This window comes from Lagopus muta, chromosome 22 (assembly GCF_023343835.1).
Source record: "Lagopus muta isolate bLagMut1 chromosome 22, bLagMut1 primary, whole genome shotgun sequence".
NCBI lineage: Eukaryota > Metazoa > Chordata > Aves > Galliformes > Phasianidae > Lagopus > Lagopus muta.
In genome coordinates, this window is record NC_064454.1 from 1,008,374 (window position 1) to 1,035,396 (window position 27,023).

Below are 27,023 nucleotides of genomic sequence, written 5' to 3' on the forward strand. Positions count from 1 at the left end.
ATTCATTAGGTTATCACATTTTAGATACTGACATTTTGCCAGGAAAGACAGTACCCACTTTGTGCATTTGTGTGGGAGTCATTCATGCATTCATGTTTAAGTGCACAAATATGCAAACACCTACATGGAAGATTCAAACATACATCGGCCCACAGACAAACCTTCTGTTGGCTTTGCTAGCACGATATCAAGCCTAGGAAGGCAAAAACTGTAATAGGAAGCCCCTGTGTTTCTATCAGGGAAGTATAGATGGATCATGCTAGATATGCTCTGATCTTTTTCTTCAGCTGATGTCTTTTCATCAGAAAAATGCAAATTTATCAGAGCCTTACCTATTGACTGGAAAGGCTGCTTTTTGGCAGTTTCCTCATTTTGAAAAAAGAAAAGATTTGAGCTGCTAGAAGTCCTACTTGATGCTTTCTCTATTTTTCCAGGCTTTGCTTTGAAACGACTCTTCATTTAGAAATGTACACCAACCCAATATTTTAAGAAAACTGAATAGGCTCAAACTGCAATGAGACAGAATATCTGAAATCCAATATTTCGTTAAACTAAGATGGAATTCTCTGGATAATCATTTTAGCTTTTCGTCCGTAATCAGAGTTGGAAAACTTCTCAAAACCTTGAATGAGGTTCTCAGGATATGAAACAGTCCTTTACCACATCCTAGGTTTGCCTCCCTCTCACCTTGTGGCCTTAACAGCCACTTTTGCCCTCATTTTGCACAGAGAACTTTCACTTCAGTTGAATAAATAAATTGCCCAAGTGGCTTATCAGAGAGATGCAGCCTTAGGGTGTATCTGTGCACTGACTGCAGAGTGTATTAGTGCATTGCATTAGTGTATTTGCATGGATTTGTTTGGAATTTGCTTTTAATTTCTTGATTTTATCTTTGTCAAATAAGGAACTTAGGTCTGATTTGGTCAGAGACACTGAGAGCTTGCTGCTGTCCTTAGCATCAGAGAGCTTCATGAGGCTTCATTATGGAAAAAGAGTAAGGGCAGCCTTTTTGTGGATGTTAAACTGCTTGCACTTTGAACACTGAACATATCCTTCTCTTTATTCTTATTTTCACATCTAAGAGAGTAGAGCTTTCCATGCTTACCTTCCCAAAATCCTGGTGAGGTACCAAAATGCAATCACTGCGTTACAGATTAGCACCAAGGATCCAGAAAGCCTCAGAACAAAGAGGACTGTATGCTACCTAAAGAGTAGAGGAGCCCACATCTCCCAAGTGTCGCTCTAGTATTGAAACCACAACATCTTTTTTTGTGCTTCGTGTACATTTCCTGCTCAGTTGAGAGCTGAGGAAAGTAGGTATGCTGAGGTGTGAACGCTGTTAGCATTCTTGTTGGTATTGTGAGTGCTCCAAGACAACAGAGATGCAAAGCTTTACCAAATATGGACCAGTGTGCCAAAGTGCTCCCATTCCCCCAATGCATTTACCATCAGAGCACTAATCCAGCAGCGATATTCCTTGCACTGCCCTTCTGCATCTGGATACACATGCAGGTATTGCCTGAAACTCTTAGGGCAAAACAAAATGTTGATATTGATTTGGGACTCTGCCAATGAGTGCCTCGGTTTGTTTTCTTTTTTAAACCCTCAATTTCAGCAACAAATCAGAAACGAGTCTTTGAAGTTTTTTCTTTTCTTTTCTTTTCTTTTCTTTTCTTTTCTTTTCTTTTCTTTTCTTTTCTTTTCTTTTCTTTTCTTTTCTTTTCTTTTCTTTTCTTTTCTTTTCTTTTCTTTTCTTTTCTTTTCTTTTCTTTTCTTTTCTTTTCTTTTCTTTTCTTTTCTTTTCTTTTCTTTTCTTTTCTTTTCTTTTCTTTTCTTTTTTTTTTCTGCAATGCTTCCATTTACTTCTGAGGAAGAAAAAAAAACCTGAACAAAATACCAGAGCAGGACCGTGCCTGGCCCTGAGCCAGCAAGCGACAGCAGGGAAATGAGCACCCACAGCCTGACGTAGCTGAGCCCGCAGAGAAAGCACCCACATTTCTTAGGCCAAGGATAACTGCTTTCTTCAGCTGCCTTAAGCATTCCATCCCAGTGGATACCTTCTTTTTTCTATCCTTGTAGGAGTTTGAATAGCAAGCTAGCATAGCTTCTCACTTTCACAAACGTGCAGAAACCCCAGTTGCCTCTCTGTAGGGTGGCTGTCTGGTTAGCACAGTCAGAATTAGGAGGGGGGTTATTTTATTAGCCGGTAAAGCTGATTGATTTATTAGAGCAGAAATCTCTTGCTAGCTCCAGCACAGGTTATTCTCCAAATGCAAACTCTATTTCATTTCACACACACAAAATAGCCAAAGTGCCTGTGTTATGAATAGGCCCCTTTGTTACCCTGCGAATCGACAAGACAGACTGTTTAGTTCATGTCTGTACATTAGCAAAGGAGGACGGGGTCTGTGAGACAGATGTGGCCTTTAATTGCATGGAAATATTAGAAGATCGTTAAGCCAATTTTGACAGGGTTTTCCTCTTATGGAGGGAGCAGAGCGTTGTTTCAGGGAAGGTGCAGGGAGCAGCCCTGTCTTGCCGGCCCCACAAACAGGACCTTGTCCTACTCTCTCACCCCAATGCTAAACAAAACCAGAGGAGATTTAGTCAGAAGCCCCACTTTCCTGCCAGAGCTGCAGAGCTGCATCTCAGAAAGAGCTTGCTTTAAATTGCATCTGATAAAAGGCTTTTCAACGCAGCTCAGGGGACTTGCCCTGGTAGAGATAAGACGAGCCATATCAGCTCTGCTGAGAACATGGAGATGTGCCGAGAGGCCTGCTTCTTATTTGTGTTAGCATGTAAGAAACACTTCAGCAAGAGGAGAACAAACTGCAGTCATCTCAGAAAACATTGCAGGGTTGCATATAAAGGCCACCCCCTCCTCTGTATGAAGGCTAGATTTGGTTTTGATGGCCTGGGTTTTGTTCTTAGTTCAGTTACACTCCATCAAATGACTTTGAGCAGAGTATTTGGTTGCTTTATGCAGGTTCCTATGCCATGAAGTTGAAGTAACATCCTCAAATCTGTTTGCATGGCACCACTGAGATGCTGCCTTTGTCTGTTACTCACATTGCTATGGGAGGAGGTTACTGGCAGCTCAGTAATGCAGAGTTATCAAGCCAGTGCTAATGATTGTCGTTAGAAACCAAACCAGCCACCCAAATGTGAAATTAATTGTTACAAGTAGAGTTTTGCAGATGAGTTGCAGGAAAGCAGGGCTGATGCTGCATAGACCATGTAGAAATATGCATGATGGTCCTAGAGATGACAGAAACCTGATCAGAACCAACCCCAAAACTGCTCCTGTATATATACCTATTCTCATTTCAAGCAGCACCTCCTGCAGAGGAGAACACTGAGATGCCAAGTGACCCTACCTAAAGCTGGAGACTGAACTGGTCTCAGTGCTGGGATTTGACTGCTGCCAGCCTTGGCTGCCAGCCCCTTTCCTCCCCAACATACTGTGAGCCTGGACTCCACTTCTTGCCTGCTTTCACTGCAGCAAAACATTTGAAACTCCCTGCCATGAACTCATCTCTGGCCTGCTTTGCTGGGGCTGAGGACAGGTGGGAAGAAGCAGCCATCTGTTCTCACAGGGGTGGAAAACTAGCCATGAGGGCAGACTTCTGGAGGTGGCAGGAGCAAACGACGTCATTTATCTAAGCAAGGCTCAGAGCCCTTCTCAGTGCCACGCTGATAAAATCAACAGACTTTCTGTTAATGGTTACTGGTAAGAGATTTTTGTAACTTCTCTGCTCGGCCTCCTATGGATAGATTCTGCTTTTGTCTAGCAGTTCTAGCCTTAGGATAACACTTGTCACTTCTCTGACCTTTTTCTTCCCTTGACATCGTGACACTCTGCAAAATCTGAGAACTTCTATGGTTGTGCATTGTACAGATACAGAAACTGAGACATGTAGACATCAATACAGTTGTAAACAAAGCCCTTTTTTATTTTTACTCTCACATCTTCTGCTGTTTATTTAGGAAAGAGGCAGCATTTGCCAGCTGATTCTTGTAGGTGGACACAGGGATGGGGTTTGATGGATATATTTAATCCATGCATTCCTGAAATAGGTTGTTTGTCCTTAGCAGCAATCTTACTAACCTGTTAGGCATCAGAAGCTGTTTTACTATTGCAGTTGTTTGGAGCATGAGTGCTGGTAGAGCAGTCTGCACTCAGTGACTGCTGGTATTGCTAGGAAAAATATCACCTTGTCAATTCCTTTTTGTAATGTAATGTCAGCTTTGTGTTTCGACCCAGGTGCTAGGATGGAATTGTTGTCCAAGAGGTGAGATGCCAGGACCTTTCTCTTCCACCAAGATTAGAACTTCAATGTTTCTTTGTAAATAAATGAAAAGCCCCTGGGAACTTCCAATGGAGTAAACTGAGTTTTTCTGTTCAAATATCTTGATTGAGATTGACAAAGAAAATATCTCAGTGTAATCCTGCTGAGCTGTTTTCCTTGGAATGCCACAAGTAGGCTTGTTCACAAAATCTCTGCTTTTCCTATAGGCGTATGCAGAAACAATCTCGTCACTGGAGCCACAGGGGCTGGGCTCAGTGCACAAGAAAAACAGAGATCCATGCCATCCCAGCAGGGTGGCAGCCTTCAGTTCCACAGCCAAGTGGAGGAGACCAGTTGGGGACTGGATGAGAAGCCAGCAGAGGCTGGGTATTCTGCACAAGGCATCAATGCACAGCTTTATTAAGCAGGGCGGTGGTGGTACCTGTGTTTGCAGCCAGGGGCAGTGGGTGAAGGAAATGGAAAATCTAGTATTGTTGCTAACTGCTTCTCCTTCGGTTGTTTTGTCCTGTGACATTTAAGCCTAATGTTCTAGAGAGTTTTGAGCAGCTCCCAAGTCCTCCCAAATATGAGTGCAGTTTGTACAGCTCTTCCGAAAATCTCAACCTTGGTGCTTGTTCACCCCAGTAAATGCCAGTCTGCAGAGAAAGAGGCAAAGAAGTTTCAGAACACTCCATCAAGTGTATGCATATGCTGTGTTTTGAGTGACATTTGCAGGGTGTGCGTTGGGTGTGAGGAGTAAATCAGCTCTGTGAGTCCTGAATGGCCATTTGCTCTTCTCTCCATACTTCATGTGATGCACACTTGACAGCAAATCTAAGTAACCAGCTCTGAGCTGAAACACTGAATTTACACTCTGAGTATCAAGAGCACTGAGATCCTGAGCACAGATTTAATCCAAACACAGCTCAGATCTGGAATGCTCAAGCATTATGCTTGTGATGTCAAGTTACATCTGGTTTAGGATTCAGGACTTCAGGACTGTGTTGTACTTATATTTGCTTCTCTGATACAGTGTCCAGACATTGCAATATGCACTATAGATGTCAGTGATGGATTAGGCTTTTTATTTCCTTTTGGCTGAACCTTTCCATCACCAACCATTTCCTGGGTAAATGGCATTCAGCTCTGCTCAAGATCCCTACCTCTATTTCAGGGGAGAGGCACATACTGCGTCCTCTCCTGGAGACTCTACTGTGATTCTTTCATGCTGTTGTTTTTCCTTAGTCTGGAATAAAGTCATCTCGGGCTGAAAGTGCATGTTTTGTTCTCTGTGGATGGAAACATAACAGCACCCGATGAATGTTTCCTGATGGGCTTCCTGCAATTGTGAAGGGAATGGTGTCAGAGAACAAAACAGGATACGGTTGCAGTGTTTGTGAATGTAGCCAGGACAATGGTATCAAAGTGAAATAAAAAATAATGAATGGACCTTGGTACAGCAGTGAGTCAGCGCTCAGAGGAACCCAAAATACTTGTGCCTCTCTAAACTGCCACCTCCCAGCTCTTGCATTCCTGGGAGAACAGCCTTCTTTCAGTTTCCAGTGCCTGAGCAGTGAGAACCATCCTGCAATGTTAAGGAGGTGCAGTCTGCACCTATTCCTTCATGTTTTAGGGTCCACCAGGTGTCCTTTTCCAAGGCAGCCTGTTAAAGGGGAGGCACTTAGATGTGATCCTCACTCATGACAAAGTCCCCCTAATATTCAGACATTTTGCACTTTGCTGTTTCCCTTTCTATGACGATTTCTCTATATCAATAAGATTTTCCATGCGGAAAACAAAAAAACCCAGAGTTGTTATATTGCCTCAGTTTCTGGTGGGAGTAAAAGTACCACTGATGGTGGTAATCCTGATCACAGAATGCCCACTAAAAGCCATTCTCTGGCACAGCATCAAGGAGAGCAACAGGGCAGTGGGTGCCCTGGGACAAAGCTGAGGTCAGCACAGAATTCTGCATAGCAGAAGACTGCTCTAATTCTTCCAGATACAGTTTTGGCTTGTCAGGAAGCCAGATTCTGAAACCATCTTGCAATTTTCCCTCCATGTGTCTTCAGCAGAAAGGACCATAAAAATGCTACAATAATATTTACTGAAGTGTGTATGTTCACAGTTATATCCATGTGTCTCTGTTTACAAACGCATCTGCTCAGAGCAAGTCAATTATTTTGCAAGGGAAGGGAAAAAACTCAAAGTAACATGAACTACAGTTAGGTGGATTTGACTACTGAGCTCTGGAAAGCAGTCACCCATGCAGTGTCAGATCATTTGAGTCATTCGTAGTGAGCATGGGCAGCTCTGGAGTGGAGAAGATGTGGGCAGAGAACTGTGGTGATCTAAGCATAGTAAGCTGGCCAAGGGCAGTGCTAATACATGGGAAAGGCTGATTGGTTTTCTGGGAACATGATGTGGCTTGGAAAAGATCCACAGAGATGATTTAGTCCTCCCACCTCAGCAGACAGTGCTAACTCCAGAGTTATGCTGATTTCTTCATAGAGGCAAATCCTTTTGTAGTAAAATTCACTGCCAGAAATGAAACCTGTCTCACCAATGCCAATGGCAAAGCTTCCAGCGCTTTTAACAGGCTTCAAGCTTTACCCCCAAGGTTTAGTACTCACCCTAAATCACCTCGTGTGTTTTGGTTGGCAGACCCGAGCAGGAATTCTCCCAAACTTTCTGGTACCAGAAGCCAGAGGCTGTGATTTGTCCCTTGTCTGTTAATGGGCAGACACCTCATCCACTCCTCCACTGCTCCCAGTGTGTATCGTACAGGCAGGGTGCGAAGCACCGCAGGACGGTAGGCTGGAGATGTGATAATCTCTCAGACATGTCCAGCCTTCTCGCTTCTCATTTCACCATATTACTCTTCTCAGGTCAAGGGGACACAGCAGCAATTTGAGCAGGTTCTTTTTTTCACTTCCTTTCCTGGTCCTGTGCTCAGCACACACAAAAACATCTCCTGGAGATTCCCACATGTCTAAGGCTGCTCCTAAGCCTTCCTATCATCAGCCCTAATGCAGGAACTTGTTGGGGACGAGTGCTTGGGACCCACTCATTCCCACCTGATATTCAGCCTATTGAAAACAAATCAGTACGGGCTCTAAGCTGATTGATGCAAAGCTTTGACTGAGAAAAAAGCCTTTGGTTCAGATCCTAAATTATGCACTTGAAGTCAAGTGCTTCCAGTGATCTTCTGAAAAGCGAAGTATAGAGCATGGCTTATTTTTTCCTTTTTGAGTCAGGTTTTGGTGATCTTGAGATCAAAATAACAAAACATTCATTTTAGCAACTTTATTTGATCCACTTCATGTGTGATTTCATGGAGATAGTGGGTGTAAAAATTAAGACAAAAAAAAAAAAAAAAAGACTTATGTCCTTATAAAAAGCTTTGCAAAATCACCTTACCCTAATTTTTAGCTGGTTTTGTGTGATCTTTAATTTCAGTCTGAATGCCTATCTGGCTTTGTTTCCTCCTAGCACAAGTTACTAAGTTGTTGGTCCTAATTTATCTGAATTACGAAGAAATGCTGATGCTTTCTAAGGCTGCCAAGCTGAGCTGAGCTGAGCTGAGCATTGTAGTGCTCCTGATGGAAAGTGAAAGAAAGGCAGGCAGAGCTGCAGAGGAGAGCTTGCATCACAGTTTGTCTGGGTAACTGACTTGCTTTGTAGTTTTGAGTAATTCTTCAGTGCAAAGTAAGTACAAAATTAGAGGAGTATGAGATATCATCAAAATAAATGAAAGCCAGCATGCAATGTTGTGGCCCTTCTTTCCACACCAAGAAAGCCTCAAATGCACAGAAACTTTGACACAGGCTGAAAGGCGTGCTGCCTTCCCCTTAATCCTCAGTCCTGAGCTGCAGGGGGGAAAGCAAAACTGCATCTCCTCCCATCCTTCCTCAGGGCAGGGACAGCTCTGAGGCATGGATGACAGCATTTGGGTTGCCACAAGACAAATACTATCAGCTCAGCTGGAAAATACTGTGAGCAGGATGGGCAGGCAGTCACTGTGCAGTTCTGCAAGTGGATAGAAGAAGTCTAGAGCAAGGAAGTTAGGCAGTGGCAACTCTCAGCCTTCTATTTGCACTGCAGCATTATGTTGGGTCTCTGGTGATAGCTGCAGTCTGCAAATCCTCTGCTATAGAGGCAGGCTTTAAATTGATTGTGAAGGGCACAAGATTGGATTGTGGTTGTTAGCAATAAAATGCCTATGCTCATAATTTTCCAGGGGGAGTTACAGGAGTCCCTGCACCAGTCACATAATATGCTGCAAAGAAGGTGGAATGGCAAGAGCAAACCTCAAAAAAGCACACTGGAAAGATGTGGAATTCAAAAACTAACAGCCCTGGACAAGGCTCAGAGCCACCAGGGCTTACTGCATGTGTAGAACAGCAACAGAACGCAGGGAGGAAAAGGGACAGATGAGGGAATACCTTGCTAAAGCTTATGTCTAAGATCATGGGCAGAGATGAGAATAACACTCTGCCTTCCTGTCTGCTAATTCCGTGCTCAATCCATTCAAATGTGCTGCCCCAAGATCAACCCAGACTCTGTTCCTCTGTACATTTTATATTTGACTCATTTTCTTGTAAGTCCGATGTTATCTCCTTTCTGCTTGTATGAGATGTTGGCAAAAGAAGTGCTGACTTGTAAAAGTGCAGTGCCAAAGTCATTTCTGTTCAAGGAGCAGAACCTCTGTGCTAACCTCAAGCCATATGTGAGACTTTTTGCTGTTGGTACCTAATATTGCAGTGCTCTGCATTGCACCTCTGGGCTCCGGCAGATGGTGGGTCTGAGTTGGTAGCATTCACCTTACAAAAGCATTTCAGGAGTGATTTTCCTGCAGGACTAAGGGTGGTGGAAATATATTACTGAAAAAAAAGGTGACAAAGTCACCCCTCTAGATGTAGAAGTTCTTTCCATGCACAGCATGATGGGTCAGGCACTCAGCATTTACTTCTAAGCCAGACTTTGTGGAGGAGGATGAATCTTTGATCTTTAGCAATGCTTTTTAAATGTGGTTATGGCCAGAAAAGTGAATGTAAAGAGCTCAAAGTCAACGTTCAGTGTAAGTTCATTGAATACACCTGGAAAAAGTTGTTACTGTAGGCACTACATTGTATCTGGGGTGAAAACACTGACAAGTGTCACCTCACCAGCTCTTGTTCTCCTGACCTTTCCCACAGAGTGGGGAACCAGGACCCTCTAATGAGCTATCCTTGGCAGTAAACTTTAGATAAGGGTAAAAACCTGAACTTTTAAGGGCCTTGTCCAAGGCAAACCTTGGGGGGTTAGAGAATGTGAGGACATCCTGGGGCTAGAACTGCTGTTAGTGCACTCATCAGCTCTATCAAGCCTGTGTTGGGGACAGTGAGCAGAACGAGGAGGTGAGTGGTGACAATTCACATTGCACATCCTCACTGTGTGCATGCCCCTGACTTTTGCCTGAGGGCTGTTCATACAGAATACATCCCTTTCATGCAGAATAAATGCCCCAGCAGTCCCCCTCATTAACCGAAGTAAAACCTTTTGCTGACACACAAATGCCAATTTGCACATGGCAGTAAAGCCTCGGGATAACTTGCTTGAAGCATTGCCTCTGCCCTGCCGCAGTGCTGCTGGTGTGACCAGCAGAGCAGGCTGCCTTTCCTGCAGCACAGGAACAAAATCACAGCACAAATCACCACACTGAGGCACTTACATGTGGGACCTGGCTCTGGGTGGCTGGCCTAAGAAAACAAAATCCTGCAGATTTATCCTTGCACAACTAAAAGCTGTTATTACTAATAGCCATTTCACATTTTCATGTCTAGGAGATCCACGAGTGCGTGCTAGCTCTGCACAAAGTTGTCTCAGTGCTCACAGCAATGGGAGCCCATCGTGGTGGGCTGCCTTGTGGAGGCTGAGGCTGTGCTCTGCAGGGACTGAACTTACCTATGGCTGTGCTGCAAGCAGCCTAGACGGGGCTTGCCACATTTATGCCAGGAATGTGATTAAAAACTGGAAAAACTGAAGCCGGCCTATTCCCAGAGGCAGTATAATGTAACGTATATGCCAGAGTAATACACACAAGACCCCTGTCTCAGACACAGTCTGGCCAGCTCAAGGACACAGCCCAGGAGGCGACAGCGTGGGGGGAGCTCTGTGAGCAGTGCCCTGTCTGGTTAGGTTATGTTAGCACCTTTCACACCTCACCTTGCTCTCCCAGTTGCCCGTCACCATACGCTAAGTAATTCTAGATTCCAGTGGGACAGACATTTGCCCTCTGGTATGCAGTTTAACTCTTGATCCCTTCCTCAGCAAGAGCTGAAGTCAAACACTTCCTGATCAGATTAGGTCCTTCAAAACGGAATCTAGCCAAGGAGAGCCTCTGATAGTGACTAAAGGCAGGTTGCGTGCTTTCCCCATCCTGGCAGGGTCAGCTGAGCCTTGTCCTCTTCCAGGAAAATGAGTCCCACTTAGTCCTCCTTTTAGGGTGTCAGCTGAGCGGCCTGTGCTCTGATCCCACAAGTTAAAGGCTACCTGCTACCTACCACCCCCTTGCTTTTCTCCCAGGTTGTAATGTCCAGATCACAGAAAAGCTGTTTGCAGCAGGGCTGGCAGCACGCCACTCGACTTCCTCGCGTGCAATCAGCAATACTTGTTTGCTATTTGCTTGCACGTCCTGACTGTGAGCAGGTGTTACAAGCCACTATCTCTCATCTGCTGAAGCTCTGTGTGTCATCAGTTCCCTCAGAGCCATGAGTCTGTAGTGTTTGTTGCTGTAACTAACTCAGGGCTTTAGCTCAAATGGTCCCTGGTTCACTGCCACAACGGCAGTCATCACATTTGAATTTCTTTTCCTCTGTGCAATGAAGTCTCAAAGCCTGTGCATTTTGCAGGCTGCATACACTCAAGCAGCAAAACGCAGAGCTGCTCCATGCAGCTGCTGCCTGCCTGCTGGCTGTCACTGCTGTGCAGGCAGGGCCCGGCCACTTGTCTGTCAGGGAAGGTCCTTATCTGAGGAGGCAGACTTTCCATCTGATACCAGACAACTGTGTACTTGTCTTTTGTTGGCTCTGTGTATTGTAAAGATACTGGCTTAATAGCTGATCCTAGTCTGGGGCTGTTCTTTGCTTCTTGATGTTTTCTTTTCTTTTCTGATTTTATTTTATTTTTTTTCAGCAGAATCTCTCTTCAGAAGAAAAATGGCTTTAGGTAGAAATAACATTTTCCCAGATATTTCTTCCCTCAAAGGTAGATTTGTGCATGGTTTTAAACTGGAAATCTCCAAAAGAGAACAGCTTAAGAGCACCCCGTGCATTCACAGTGGTACAGATGGTTTCCTGACTGCTCGCTACGAGGCTCAGCCCTCACCCAGGATGCACAGCACAGACTAGGAAGGCAGAAATCAGTCCAGCACCCCACGTATCTGTTGCCCACCTACCACCTCATAATGCTGGGAGCTCCACATTTTCTAAACAGAGGCCTATGGAAGATGGGTCATTTTGGAACTGTTGTCTGATAGCTTGACAGTAAACCAGAGAAGCTGCAAGCTTCTGGAGCCCTACCTCTGGAAGGAAGGCCTGATCTGATTTAAGAGCTATTACCAGACAGCAATGTGTCCTTACACTGTTCTACACAGGCAAAGCTTATATCCTGGAGAAATTCTCCATCTCTGTAAGGACAGAAGGCTGGGGTCATGCAGGAACATGCAACGTGCAGCATTAGGCAGCGTGGGGCAAAAGCTCTCAGTGCTGTTTAAGGGCTGTCGCCATTGCAGCTGCTCAGGGTGAGAGGTTGCTTGCAAAATGCTTGTAGCAAAAACTGAGACTTCAGCAGGACTTACACACATATGAGGGCTGTCCTGAATTCAGGCTTAGTCAGGCTCAGTGAAACTCAAGGCTGCTCAGGAGTGTTTTGTTTACGTTTTGTTACGTGATCTGAGGTCTGTGATAGAAAAGTGCTGATATCTGTAGATGCAGAGCACTGACATGACTCGTGCTAAATGGGTGAATTTCAAGCTGAGAGGGATTCTAATATTTAGCCAGTTGAACTACAACTATTGACATTTTTTGTGATGATATCACAAGCCCCTTAATATCTGATTTTCGCTTTGATTCTCGTGTGATCAGAGGATTTCAGCAGCTGTATGTTTCTTAGTTTTCAGAATTTCTGTTTCCCTCCTCAGTTGTGGAAAAAGTTTGCAAAACTAACCTCAGAAATGACTGTTGTGGGGAAGAAGGCAGAGAACAATTTATTATTTCTAAAAGCTCATAATTTGGATTGCGTCCTGTGAATTTGGAACACCAGAGGTTTAGCAACAGATCAGCTTTGAAAGCAAAGGCAGCATCTGCACGCTCACAGTAACCCACTGCTTCACATGTATTACAGGTCTTCTCAGTGCTCAGTCCACAGAGGAGGCGACTCCATTGCTGCCTTTGTTTTGGAGGGCTGCTCCATTAACTCACATTAAAGTAATGTGTACTTTTAGCCTGGGAGGTTCCTCCTTCAGTTTCTGGCTTGCCAGCCATAATGGCAGCTGTGCTCTGTGTGGTTAGCTGAGCTCCATTCAAGAACATGCAGACCCTGTCAGATGCACTTGGAATAAGGAAGGACTGTGCCAAAGCCTGTATGAGCCTGGCATGCTTCATTTAGAAAACCCAAGTGCATCAACGCAAGGAAATTGATAGTCAAAACTTTCTGTCAACATTTTGAGTTTCAGCAGGAAAAAAAAAAAAAAGGATAACAATTTCCTGTTTTTAAGCATTTCTAGAAATGCACATTTGGTAACTCACCAGTCCTACATTTCCCACAAAATAAACAAAAAGGGTAAATATTGCATTTTTTATCCCACCACTAACACCCGTAACTCTGACCTGCACTGACTGCTTCTGCTTCATGGGTAGCCTCAAAATATAGACCCCACACAAAACCCCTTGGAAGAAGATGCTCAGAAATAACGTGCACCTCCAATGACACTCCAGATATTTTATGTACATATCTATTTTTATGGTTTTGGACCAGCAAGTGCAGACAGGGGGGCAGGTAACTACATAAAACACAGGTAAAGCTGCTTCTCAGAGTCTGTTTTCAGTGACCCCTGGGCACGGTGTAGCAGCCAGCTGCCACCTTTGCTGTTTGCAGAAGTCAGATAACCTTAATTCTTGCCCCACCCAGCAGCTAGCAAAGGAACCCACTGGTTTTGCATACGGGTTGATGGACCCCAAAGTATCTGATTCAATCTGCAATCCTGACAGGTGGCAATTTCAGACAGAGCTGGGCAGCTGGGGGGCCCTCACAGGTGCTCACCAGCTCAAAGAGAGAATGAGAGTGGGGTTACTGGTTTAGTCACAGCCCTGAGCACTTGTTTTTTCTCTCCTCAGGAGGCCCTGTCGGTGGTGAGCGACGACCAGTCCCTCTTTGACTCCACATACGGCGCTGCCACTCACCTCCCCAAGGCAGACATGACAGCCTCAGGGAACCCTGACTATGGCCAGCCACACAAAATCAACCCTTTACCTCCTCAGCAGGAGTGGATTAACCAGCCAGTCCGGGTCAATGTTAAAAGAGAATATGACCACATGAATGGATCAAGGTAAGGAAAGACCCTTTCCTCTTCTGCTGAATCTTAAATAAAAGTAAAGCACGTGTTGTCCGTTTGTGCTCTGCAGTTCAACAAACCCAATGTCCATGTAGTTGTACCCATTACCCCTGGAAGCAGTTTCTTTTCACTCGTGGCTTGCAGATCCTTAGCACACAACTCTACCAGTCTCTCTGAACGTTGTACAGACTGGGATGTGAGACTGCCAGGACAGAGTTCATCCTACAAACACTGCTTTGATTTACACATTTCATCACTTAGTTCAGCATCTCACAAATATGCCATGGTTCAATGGGCTTCCGAAGACAGAGGTTATACTAGTAGTGAAGCTAGTGAAAGCTGCACTAACGGGCTGCATGAGCTTCACTGGAGGGAGTTCTCATTGCATCTGCAACTAGATTTGTGCTTTGCAGGGGCAGAAGGAACAGTAGGAAATTGGAAAACTATTTGATGAAGACAAGAAGAAGAGACTGATGTATTTCATGGCAGTCTAATAGGTGTAACAAAACAAAATACGTGCATATATTCTGCATGTGTATAGATGACCACTTGTGAAAATGAGAGCTTAGGATTAGGTCTGAACAGAGAAGTTCACCATCAGTAATAAATGGATTATGATATATTTAGCCATAGAAATGGGAAGCCTGCCCCATCCCACTGGTAGTTAGAGCTGGGGAAGGTGGATCATTTCCACATTCAGCAAAGGAAATATTTTCTTATCAGCTCAGACTGTTTCTTTAAAGAACATTTATAGAAGTAAAAACACCAGGAAAAAAACGGCATCCTCTTGGAGAAAGTCATGAAGACTAAAACTTCTAAGTTATTTCAGTTTTAAATATATACAATTTAAAACTAGTTCATTTTTAGAATTAGATTTTAGCACACATTCATTTCTTATTAAATTTTAATTTCAAAGTCACAAAGATCTGTAACATTTATATGATGTTAATATAGTTGAACATCTGAGGGCTTTTCTTTAACAGCCTACTTTCCTGGTTTCTGAGAACCTAGCGAAGTAAAGCTTGAAACAGAAAGCAGCCTCACAGTTTCAGTCTTCTATAGTGAGATGATGGTGTTACAAACTTCAAACAGCAGTGTGTTGCTTTTCCTCATCAGTATACAGATGCTGATTTTACTATGAGATAAAGGTCTGTTTGTCTGTTCGATCATTTGTAGATCGAATTTTGATGCTGCCCCAGTTGTACCTTGGTGTCACATCTGGACCTTGGAAGAACTACTGGGATTTTTGCTCAGATTACAAGCTGAAACATAGGAAAATGGGCTTTTTTTTTTTCCTTTTTCCTGAAAAAATCCATCCTTAGGGTGCACAGGAATTGGGATGGATTTGACCTCTCCATCCTGCGCAGAGTTAAACCAGTCATGAGAACAGAGGTGGCAAAATCAGTCTCACATGTGGCACAGGCAGCACACTCCCACAGTCATGTGAGGAAACCCTTTGTAGGACTGCATCAGTTTTTCATGCCAACAGTAGCAGACCAACTCTCACAGAGGGTTTCCTCCCTTTATTCTGCTGCTGTCTCACTCTAACCGATTTTGGAGGGCCTAACAAGGAAGAAGTCCTGTCAAATTTGCTGACCTATCAGAGGCAGTGAATATTTCTGCTTTTTACATCTTGCAAAAGCCTGCTCTGCATAGATTTGCATGTAGGTGTATTTATATATGTCCAGAAGTCTCTGTAACATTTTCCTTGTATGTGTATTGCATGTACTTAGCAGTTAGAGAATCACAGAATCAGTCAAAAGTATTGGGCTGAGCTTCCATAGTGGTCTTTGTGCTGCAATTTCCTCTTCTGTTCAGAAAAAAAAGGAAATAATAGTGCTTTGACAGGCTGATCCATTAGCAACTGTAAGTGCTCCGATACCCCTAGAGAAAGGCTCTCCAGAAGTGTGTTTATTCTGGGCAAAAAGGAAATCCTTTTTTATGGGTTTACTTGAACCTACAAGATTTTTAGGCAGAAACTCAGTGTCCTCAGTCACTCTAAGAAGGGGGGTAACAACTTCCAACCTGTTAGAAAAAAAGAAAGGACTGTTTTGCATGTCAGAAGTCAGCACTGAAATAACTTCCATCCTTGCCTTTTCATAACTTGTTAGCACAGGAGCTCCAACCAATCCAAGACACGAGAACATTCATCTGATGCATCCATCCTCTCTCACCATTCATGGCTAAAGATTTGTCCTTTCCTCTCATGTCCATCACAGTTCATTGTTTCAGGTCAGGCTGCGCCTGTCGCTTATTCCTCTGCCCCATCAGCTGCCTGGCAAAACTGACACCATCTGAGCAGCAAAAACTGATCTCACTACCGATTAACTCGAACAGACTGAATAACAAAGCCTCTTCCCCCTCCCTCCCTCTCTCTCTCTGTCTTTCTCTCCCTTGTTTTTCAAATACAGTCTCTTACCGAGTTCCAGCTGCCTCGTTAGAGAGAGTAGCTTTTTTGTGTTTCACCTGGACTTGAAGCACAAGCATTTTCTCCTCGTTGAGAGAATGGTTTGTGTACTCTAGGGAGTGATAGAGCCGTAGGTGACGGTAAGGGGCAGCGTGCAGCTTCTCTCCTTTACCTTAGTGCTCAGAAGCAGGTCTGATGGCTGAGATATGATGTGATGGGCTGCTTTGGTGGGAGAAGGGCTCTTTGAAGAACCTCTCCCAGTCCATTGTGCAGAGCCATTCCTTCCAGTGCAAAACAACGTGGCAGCCCTGCCCAGGTCTCTACTCCACATCACAGTGTAGGAAGAATTTCCCAGATAGCTGCATCCCGTTGTGTACGTGGGATGTTCAGGTGGTTGCAGGAATCTGTACTTTAGATGAGACGATGGGACTTGTGCATTATTGCAAGATTCAGAGGTAGAAATATGGTGAGTTTGAGTACGAGCAGAGCTGGATGCAGCTCACACCATCAGTCTGTCCCTGCCTTCTTGGACTGCTCCTTGCTCAGCCCTTGCTCTGACCTGTTACACAGAAGAAACAGAGATCCAGCCTTTCCTTCAGTTTACAAAAAGGTGTTGTGTGAACCTTTCTTTTCTCTTTGCATTGTTTCAGGGACTGGAAATTTAGCTTGTGTTCTTCACTCTCTGCTGGATTTGTGTCTTCTGTTTATTTAGTTTATAGCCCACCAGAGGAAAGCTCTGTCTTCTATGACGTGCATTTACAGCTCCAAATATACCACACCTGGGTTGCCATTAGGGCCTTTGGTTGCCTTTTTAATATAAGAGCATTTTTATATACATTTTTTAAAAGGATGAGAATCTTTTGCATTTTAAGATCTGAAGAATAAAGGAAAAGGCTGGGTAAAGTTTAATCTAATTTACAGTCAGTGTTAATAACAGATTTTTCCATATCATTTACAGCAATTCCAAAAGCAAAGAGTGCACCAAACAACAGATGTTACAAATTCAGCCACTGCATATCTGCATTTGATGTTACAAAATTTGTATGATCTGCCCATAAAAAATAATATTCACATGTTCTGGATGCCTGCGTAGATGCAGATGAACTCCCCTGTGTAATTCCAACTGATGTTATGAATTTTGCCTAGCTAAAATGCTGTAGTCAGTGCTTTGAAACCGCTTTGAAAGCCTTCTCCTGCTTCAGAATACTAAAATGGTGTTAAGGTTCAGGGATCTCAGAACATTTTTATGCCATTATAATTTTCTCAAAGCAAAACAAAGAGGCCATCAGTGATGTCTTTAGGAATAAAAATGCCTGTAAATAGCATGTGAGCCCTCTAGTGGGATTCATGGTGCTGTTCCAGTCCCCAGCCAGAGCAGCAGCCTGTGCAAATACCTTCTGCTTGTCTCATACCTGTGAGTTGTAAATACAGACACGTTAGAGCTGCACGAGCCTCTGTGTTTTCCCCACACGCTTTGAGTTTTGTCAATCGTACATTTCTTTCCATCCTTTCTACAGCCATCTCTTCTTTCTGCAGGCTTCTAGAGCCTCTTTTCCAATGTGAGCCTCCTCTTCAGGCATTCCTTGCTTTGGGCGTGTAAATGTGAGGCAGTGTTAAAGCTGAGGTTCAAGGAACTTTGCTTCTGCCCTGAGAGCTCTGTTCCTTGCCTGTGAAAGGCATCAGAAGCAGAATCATGATGTATTTGTTCCTACTTCCTTCACTGAACAAAAATAAAATTTAATTTCATGTTTAAAGTTGAGATGATCAAATGAGGACTTACACATGTAAGTGGCATGCTTAATTAAGAGGAAAAAAAAAAGATATGAAGAGGGGAATGGAAGGATAGGAATAAAAGGATAGAGAGAAGAAGGAAATGTCCCACTGATCACAGCTGAGTCAGTTTCAGAAATCGTTAAAACCCCTTATTTTGCTCCTTCAAATGAAAGCCAAAGGTGATTCCTAGACAGAGGCCCTGGGACAGTAATTGCTTTATTTCCAAGTATCTGGAACACAAACTGAAGCAGTACAGAGCAGTTATTAGTCAATGCCAGGCTGGCTGCTTGTCCGTTTTGGCCAGTCTAGCACACACTTTCCCAAAACACCAAGCTCTTGGCATCCCCAGAGACTGCTACTGGAGCTGCTGGAATGAAGAGTCTTTGGGCTGTCAGTGGGAATGAGCACTGCTTCATATTCCTTGGACTCAGTCACTGCCATAGTGAATGCACTTAGGAGATTTTGTGAAAGCGGCCTGTATCCCTTTACACTGGGAGATTACAACATATTCTGCTCCAAACCTGAGCAACTACAGCATGTGTAGCCACTTGAAAGCCTGGAGTAGGGATAATCTGTGAATACTCGAGGATTAATCAGGCATCTGAAATCTCACAAACCATTTCAAATAATGAGGAAATTTTTCTATAAATCTAAGTCTGCTTGTGAGTAATGCATGAAGTAAGAAAGGAGTGTATTCCAATGAATACCCCATTCATGGCTCACGGCTGCCTGTTCTCATTTGATACTGTAGTTATTCCCATACTGAATTCTTCTTTGTACTGCCCACACTTACACGTACCCTCTGCTGGGACGCTGCTGAGTGCCTCCTGTTAGGGCAGGCTGGGCTGTGCAGTGAGGCACCTCCAGAAGCTGTGGGCACTGGTCAGACTAATAGCGTTCATTTGGTCTCATTTGGATTTAGTAGGAAATGCTGCACTGCAAAGGACACAAAAGTAAGGATGTTCCTGCTTGCTGTTGTTAAAGTGCTTTTCTTAAGAGTAGGGCAGTTTGATCTCCTGCCTAATAAAGTTTTGGTAATGCCATCCCCAGTTAAGTTTGCTTTCTTCTATCTGGGGTTAGTTGTGGACCCAGCCATCAAAATTTGTTCAAAAGGAAGGGAGGCATCTGTGCATCCACATGGACACACGGGTGCATTTAACATTTCTCACAGGATGAGTGGAGTGGTCTTTTCCTGCACTGTGCTGCTGGGGTAAGCCAGTTATTAGTCCCTTAGTCCCTACAATTTTTTTTTGAGCTCTCTGCCCTGGATACTTGGTTGTCTGGTTTTGGCTGCTGAGACATACAGAGCAAGCAAAGGATCCGCAGGGCCCTGGCTGCCAAGCCAAGAGAGATGGCTGCGTCTACAAAGTGAAAAATGATCACAGAATTGCTGAGGAAATCTTACAGTGCTGGGGTTATTTTTGCTCCTTTGCTGTCAGCCATGTGAATGTGCATAGCACACAGCAGAGAGAGTGAAGACAGCCCAGGTCCCTGCAGTCTGTTCGTGTGTGTCATCTGATGCCACCAGAAAACCTGTGCACTCCTACATAGATCAGCCTTCTGGAAGATGTACTTATCTGACAGACTGGATGTATCCTATCGCTTTGTATGGATATGGGATTTGTAACCATCCCAGTATAAATATTGCACGTGTAAACCAAAGGGGTTGTTTCTGGGGAAATTCAACTAGAGGTGGTGGGGGGAGCAGGAGCCCCCTGGAAGGATGGCGGGCAGCAGGGAGCTGTGCCAGCACTGCTAGCACATGGCAGCGATGCTCGCTGCTTTGCCGAGTCTTCTCAGGACAGCCTGTACCTCAGGAAAGAATAAGAGTCTTTGTGCTGCTTCAGGGCTTTTTCTCTGCCAGTACAGGCAGCGTTTAACACCTGACACAGGGAATTTCAACAGAAAGTTAGGAACGATTGCATTCCCTGTGAAAACCCCGGTGTCCCTGCAGTTGCTCAGACTCTCCTCTGACTGCCACGGGGACGTTAAACCTTCAGCAGTTTGCCTCTCCGAAGGCGGATTTTGGTTCCCTGCCTGGAAAAACAGTAGGCGAAATAGTAAAGCCTTAAATTCGAACATGTGTAAGTTATACATCTTATTTCCATTTTGAAGCAACATTCCCTCAGCAAGACATGAGGAAAAAATTACCATCTGCCTTGGAATATCTCGGTGGAGCATTTATCTCCCAGCCGTGATAACTGAATTTCAGTAATTTCTTCCCCCAGCCCCCCCGTCATTCAGATTAAGAAACAAATTTGTTTAGTGTCCAAACTTGGAAGTCTTGCCAACTGAACTCAGAGGGTGGGATTTGGTGCACTGTCATAGTTCTTACCCTTCAGCAAATGGTTTCCTCCCAAGCCTCTTTCCTCCTGGCAGGGAGGAAGGACGGCTGTGCAGTGAAAGCAGCGGGCTGAGCTGCACTGGATACAGGCTCTGTGCTTGCTTTGTACAGCCTGCACACTAAGGCACACTAACACTCTTGTAAAGATGAGGGCAATAGTCCTGCCCTTCCCTGGTACATTCTTTAGGGCAGGGATGTTCTGCGCGCATGTGGCTGGCTGCAGACTGGTATTTTAAGTGACCTCTAGAGCTAAAAGCGTGAGTTACAACTGCAGCTGGAGAAAAACAAAGTCTGTGCTCCCTATCTGTGGTTTGTAGGCCATAATTCTCCCAAAGCAGGACAGAGAAAGCCTGCTGCTTCCCAAGGCTCTGCGTGTAGTCCTGGCCTTTATACAGTGCCACCTGAGTTGCTAAACGTTCCCTTCTTGACACTCCATCACCTCAGAAGTAAAACTGAGGCCAGAACCTTTTTCACACACGGTTTCTGTGGTCTGAAAGACTTGACTCATGCCTAAGGCACCTAAGATTTCTAGATTTCCTATCCAAGCAGGAGACAAGCCTGGGACTGTTTAGGTGCTGAGAGCAGACAAGATCAGTTACATTCAGCTGCACATAAACACGTCTCTTTAGATACCACATTGTAGTATTCTCCTGCGACTACCCTGTCATTTTAGGATGGGTATTTTGTGTCCTTTCTTAACAAAATGGAGGGGCATGTTTCTGCATTTTGGATTTACTCTGCAGAACAGCTCTAGGTCACGAGGTGAAGCTCGCCGCCTTTCCGTTGATTCATGGGCTCACCTCTAGCAGAAACACAGTGTGCAGATCTGTTTGTAACACAGGACTGGAGCAAACAGTCCAACAAGGGCTCCTAGGGGCATAAAGTTGGAGGACTGCTAAAATGCAGCTAAGGATGCAGGAAGAGTGCAAGGAATGGCTGGAACTAGGACCTGGAGTCACTTACACATACTCATTTCTATCCCATACATGAACTTTGGTATTTCAGAGATTTCACACGTGATCTTGCAGCTGCCATTGCCTTTGTCTGGTAGTCACTCTTTCTTGCACTCATTTCCTTATCAAAGATCCCTTCTGTGAGGCTTGTGATTCACAGAGCACCTTCTGACATTTACGTGGCCAGCCAGGAATGGCCTCTCCCACATCTACAGAAATGCCCCTGACTTTTTCCTTCCAGTATATTTGCCATTTCTGTAATTCAAATCTCCTTCTGCTACAGCAGGGATGAAAGGTGCATAATAATGACAAGTCATCTGTTTCCTTTCACGTTTCAGGGAGTCCCCTGTAGACTGTAGTGTGAACAAATGCAGCAAGCTCGTCGGAGCAGGCACAGAGTCCAACCCAATGAGTTACAGCACCTACATGGATGAGAAGAACGGGCCTCCTCCCAACATGACCACCAATGAGAGGAGAGTCATTGTCCCAGCAGGTACCACCACCATCAAACTCCTCGGGTGATATATGGACTGTATTAAATATCCATCTGAACAGATACGGCTTGTTTGTCTATTCTTTGAGGAGTTCTCTTGCTCACAGACTGTGAAAAATAAGGAAAAAATCAGAGTTTATATCTAGTGAAAGTTCCCTGTGTCCCAGTGTACGTTCCACCTTGAATCAGAATAGGAAGTGGGCTATTAGTGCTAATTTTTCCTCTTATTTATTCGTTTGTTTATTTATTTACTTTCCTCCTGGGAATGAAGTGTTGTTGTGATGTATTGCACCAAATCTTGCAGTGCGCTCGAGCAGAACCTGCAGTGCTTCAAGGGATATGCATGGTGCAGTCAAGAAGTGCAGTTTACAAGCAAGAGTAGGCACAGAGTGCACCAAAATTAAAACTCCTGTGATGCTCTGCAGCATCCAGATGCACTGTCTTGTCGTGTTGATTGAAAATGAGCTATTATGTTCTCATTCGTTTGTTGTTAGTAGAAAACTAGAAAACTATTCTCAGAAACTACATTAACCTTCCAAAAAATAGTACGGGAAAACATTCCTGCCGAGCTCTGTTTGTATTTGACATCCATGTCTGCTGTCTGAAATTGGCAGCATGCATTAAATGCATTTGGGTAGTCAAGGATGAAAGCTGGTGTGGCAGGCAACCTGGGAAGACTGAACCTGAAAGAACAGGAAGTCCTTCCTCTGGAAAGTTTACAGACAGCATAGATAAAAACAAGTTAGCTGGGGAACTTTACAGCAAGGGAAATATTATAAGTCAAGCCATGGCCTGATTTACATACCAAAACTTCCACGGATTTCATGGGCAGGGTCTGGCTTTTCACACAGCATGTCAAGGGTTGTAGAATCACGGAATCATTGTGTCTGATTCAAGCAGTTCAATTGCTGGCAGAAAGAAATGTACTCGTGGAATTTAGCTCTGTTTTCTGATCGTGGCTTCACCACAAACAGATGACAATTCCCAAGCATTTGTTTGCCATTTGGGATGAAAAGAAAAAGCTTGAACTGAATGTAGTGAAGGGAAGCCAATAAAAGATTGACAGCAAGTCTCAAAGTACCGCTTAAGTCCTGGTAAAGATCTGCTTAGGCAGGCTGGCCAACGTAACTGGTGTCAGGATCAGATGCTTTCAGCACCAGCACTGCCTGGAGGGGCTTCAGCTGATACCATCTAAGGCATTATGAGGGATGATAAAGCTGTTCAAGATGGAACGTTTAGCCTGCTCTCTACCATGCTATCCATTCCTATTGAAAAAAGATCCAATGTGGCCCAAAGTTTAGTGCTGTTGAAATGTGGGAAATGGCTGTTAGTGGCCTCGGTGGAAGGGGAAAAAAATCTCTTCATTGAAGGAAAGTGTAGAAAGATTTTTTTCCCCTTGTGAGCATCCACAAATCGAAATCTTGAGGTACCTGTGAAGTAGCAGTGATTTACCAGACTCTGGAAGACAATAATGACCATCACCCCTCACCAGCCCAAGCACACGTAGCTCACAGTTTGGGACCAAGGCATTATTTTACCACTGAAGTGCAGCAGACTCTTCTTGCCTCTCTGTGAAGCTTGAGTTGTCACCTGTGTAACGCCTACATATTTCTGACCCATTTTTCTTTACTACCCTGGGACCTGAGGCATTTGGGCTTTATTGTAGAGGAAGGTACCAGCTTTGACAGCCAGATCAAACTTCTCCAAAATTGGGGCTTGATTTCACAATCCTCCTTAGCTGCAATGGAACATGAATTTGCAGCTTAGGTTTTCAAATGACATACATGGGGAGAAATAGCACAGGAAACATCTGAAATGGTAGATATGCTCTGAAAGTGACTCTGTAAAAATGGTATCATGGCCCAAACTTGTGGTAGGACTTTCTGATCTACTGCTCCCTTCAAAATTCAAAGGACGATTTCTTTTTTTAACTACTGATGCAGCAAACCATCACCATGGGGTCTGAAACTCCAGCCGGGTTCAATCTCTCTCTTACGTCATCACCAGCAATAAAGATTCCACAGCTGGAGCTTTGCTGACAGTTGATAATGATGCATGAGGCACTATGAAATCCACATTGCCATCCAATAGCTGTGTTGGTTTTACAGAGCTAGTGGAGGTAGAACTGTGTTCTTGTCAGCGGGGTGAACAAATATGACTCAGAGATGCATGGAAAGCTGTTTTGTTGAAGCAATAATTTTTGTGTCAGAGTCTCTTTGCTGACCAGAAATGCCACTACCTTCAGACTTTAAAATGCCATCTGTTGAGACTTTGCAATGCACTTGCAGAGGATGGTGTGACTTAAATGGCACTGATGTAACTAAATAGTACTGCAGAACTGAAGCTGTGACAAGTATGCACTTTCAAAGGGACAAGCTTGCTTTTGGAACCCTTTTTTCCAGAGAGAGAAAGACCACAGTCGAATTCCACTAAGATTGTTCCCAAGTACTTTATGTATAAGATTAAAACAGGTGGAAAACCATCAAGTGAGCTTACTCTGCCACGGAGCCAGTGCAATCAATGTGTGGGGCTTGTGCCCCTTTTACAGCACCATGCTTGCTCATCCAGGCAAAACGCATTGACATCAATAAATTAAATCCACTTGGCTGTGGAAACAATGGTTAATGCTTTGACTGGCTTACACTAAATGCTAGAGGCCTGAGGCTCCCATATAATATCAACCTCCTTTGTGCTTTTCTGGCAGATCCCACTCTATGGACCCAGGATCACGTGCGCCAGTGGCTGGAGTGGGCCATAAAAGAGTATGGATTAATGGAGATTGACACCACCTTCTTCCAGAATATGGATGGCAAAGAGCTCTGCAAAATGAACAAGGACGACTTCCTCCGAACCACCTCCCTCTACAACACAGAAGTTCTGTTGTCTCACCTCAGTTACCTCAGGGAAAGTAAGTACTGCCCTGACTCTTCTTAGCCCTGCTGTGACATGCTGATAAAGCTACACATGAGTATTGAAGTTCTAATGCTCTTCTTGCAGACAAATAGCTGCAAGGATAAGGGAAAAAAGAGTAGAGAAAGTCAAGCAGCAAAAGCAAACAAGGAAGAGAGGAATAGAAGTTGGGTTGGAAAGCTAATGATAACCCAGATGGAGTTAGTGCAGATACAGGATATCAGGGAGGTGAAGAACTGAACAGAACTCTGAAGATTAGATAATCTTACAGATAACAAAAACATCTGTGGCTATATGATAAAAACACAGCAATTTTCTGAGGAGATTAAACCAAACATGAACTGATGTGTCACCAGCAAACTGTTCTGTAACTTGCATGGTTTCTGAAAGTCTCCTCTTCACCTACAGAGTGGAAACATTCCCTTTCTTCACAAAGGTATGCTGAAGATAATTGTGTTATGATGAGACCAGAGAACAGGAGCTCATGCAGTTTTCATAGTGCATAGTTATTTGAGGACTAAAAAATCAGAGGAAAGTGACATAAAGCACGGTGGGAGGGCAGGCAGAGAAAATAAAAGTCGGGTTTTTTCCACTGGGAAATCAAATTGTGATGTAAAGGCAGCTGAAGATCTCTCCATCTGGCCATTTAAATAAAGGTCCAAGACAACATTTATTTAGGGTGTTTTCTTCAAGCTATTCATCACTGGTCTCTCCCTGCCTCTGCTAAAATCAGTGGGAGTTTTACAGATTACAGTGGGACAGGAGTCAGATCACAGACGGGTGCCTCTGTAAGCCCCACCTTTATTTTGTTTGAGAAGCTGAGCCAACAAAATGATTCACTACAAATAAGCAAATTGTTGGATCTGAGAAGTTTTTGTCCCTTGTGACTTCACAATAAAAAAATTTCCCATCCAGATTTCATCCCATTTCATCAGCAAAGAGCTTCTAGTTCATGGAACGCTTCAAGATTACTGCAGAGGCAAATAGCTTTCTAACTAAGGTTTGCCTTCAGAATTACACGTTCTAATGGGAAATCTTAAGGCTGCTCTGTGAAGCCAGTGTTGCTCTGAACAAACCTGCTGACTTTGGCTGGGCAAAGCAGACACTGCGGAACCAGAAATGATTGTAAATTCCCACAAGATAAATACTCAAGTGAGACCCTTACTTTTGAACTGTCTGTTTGATAAGACTTGAGAATTCATAGAAAGAGATAAAGTAAGGTTTGTACGGTTTTTGAAGCAAAGAGAGATGTGGAATTTGAAAAGGCTGGCAAAATAATTGAATTATTTGGTTGCTTTCACTCCAGAGAGCATCTTCAGTGATAGCCATCACCTGGGCTGTTGGTGACATCGCTATTAGAGGAATAGCATCCTTGATCTCATGGCATAAGTCTGAAGACCTGGATTGAATTGCTGCCTTTACCATTTGCTGCCTTCCCTCTGTTTCAGAGCAAATTCCCAACTGAACCTAACTTTAGATACCTGAAGTACCTAAATTAGAAGCCTGGTCACGTTGGTCTCCAAAGCAGCAGTGCACTCTGAAATCCAGGCTGGCAGAGCCCTAATTCACGCATCACATTTAAGGCCTGAAGCTGAACCTCTGCCTGAGTTTCTCTGCACTTCCATTCTGCTTTTCCTAGAGCAGAGCTAGCTTCCTCCTCAGCCTTCTTCATGTCCTGTCTATTGATATGGCAAATCTGCAGAATGGGGACTGTGTCTCTTATTTCTCAAGACCCAGCACGATGGAGTCCTATCACAGAACATGTAACTGCTGCTGTAATACATCTGAATAATAATCATAAAAGCATAATGTTCTGCTAAGGGAATGTCTATAATGATTTCCATGCTATTAAGCTAGTGTAAAACCCAAGGAACTTTGCTGGATTCAGACAAATTAGTTACTTCATTTTTACCAGGATGCATACAAGAGCAGAATTCAATCCCAGTCCATCCCTAGCTTTTATGATTATAGATTTCTTGCTGTTCAGCCCCTTGGGCTGTTCTAAGACGTCACACAAAAGCTGTCCTTATTAAAGCAAGCTCCTGTCTGAGTGGAAGTCAGGCAGTCTCTGCAGAGCATTCCTTTCCATGCAGCTGTTGCTAGTGCTGCCTAATGACAGTCTGGTTTCTGGATTGCTGGTTAACTCCCTCACGGAGTAACGCCTCCGAAAGGAGCTTATTGTTTTTCCAGACTGATTTCCAGCGGATGTTTAGCGCCGAGCCTCTGAGCTCAGTGCCATGGGGAGATGGGCTTTTTTCT

General features: G+C 44.0%; 1 protein-coding gene across 3 annotated transcripts in view; it reads left to right on the forward strand.

Moving 5' to 3' along the window:
* Positions 1-27,023, forward strand: part of FLI1 (Fli-1 proto-oncogene, ETS transcription factor) — an 80,248-nt gene that overhangs the window by 33,066 nt on the left and 20,159 nt on the right. For all 3 annotated transcript variants that reach the window (XM_048968640.1, XM_048968641.1, XM_048968642.1), the window contains 3 exons: positions 13,667-13,878; positions 21,700-21,854; positions 24,559-24,762. In XM_048968640.1, the coding sequence (XP_048824597.1) occupies positions 13,667-13,878; positions 21,700-21,854; positions 24,559-24,762 (571 nt within the window). The remainder of the gene's footprint in view (positions 1-13,666; positions 13,879-21,699; positions 21,855-24,558; positions 24,763-27,023) is intronic.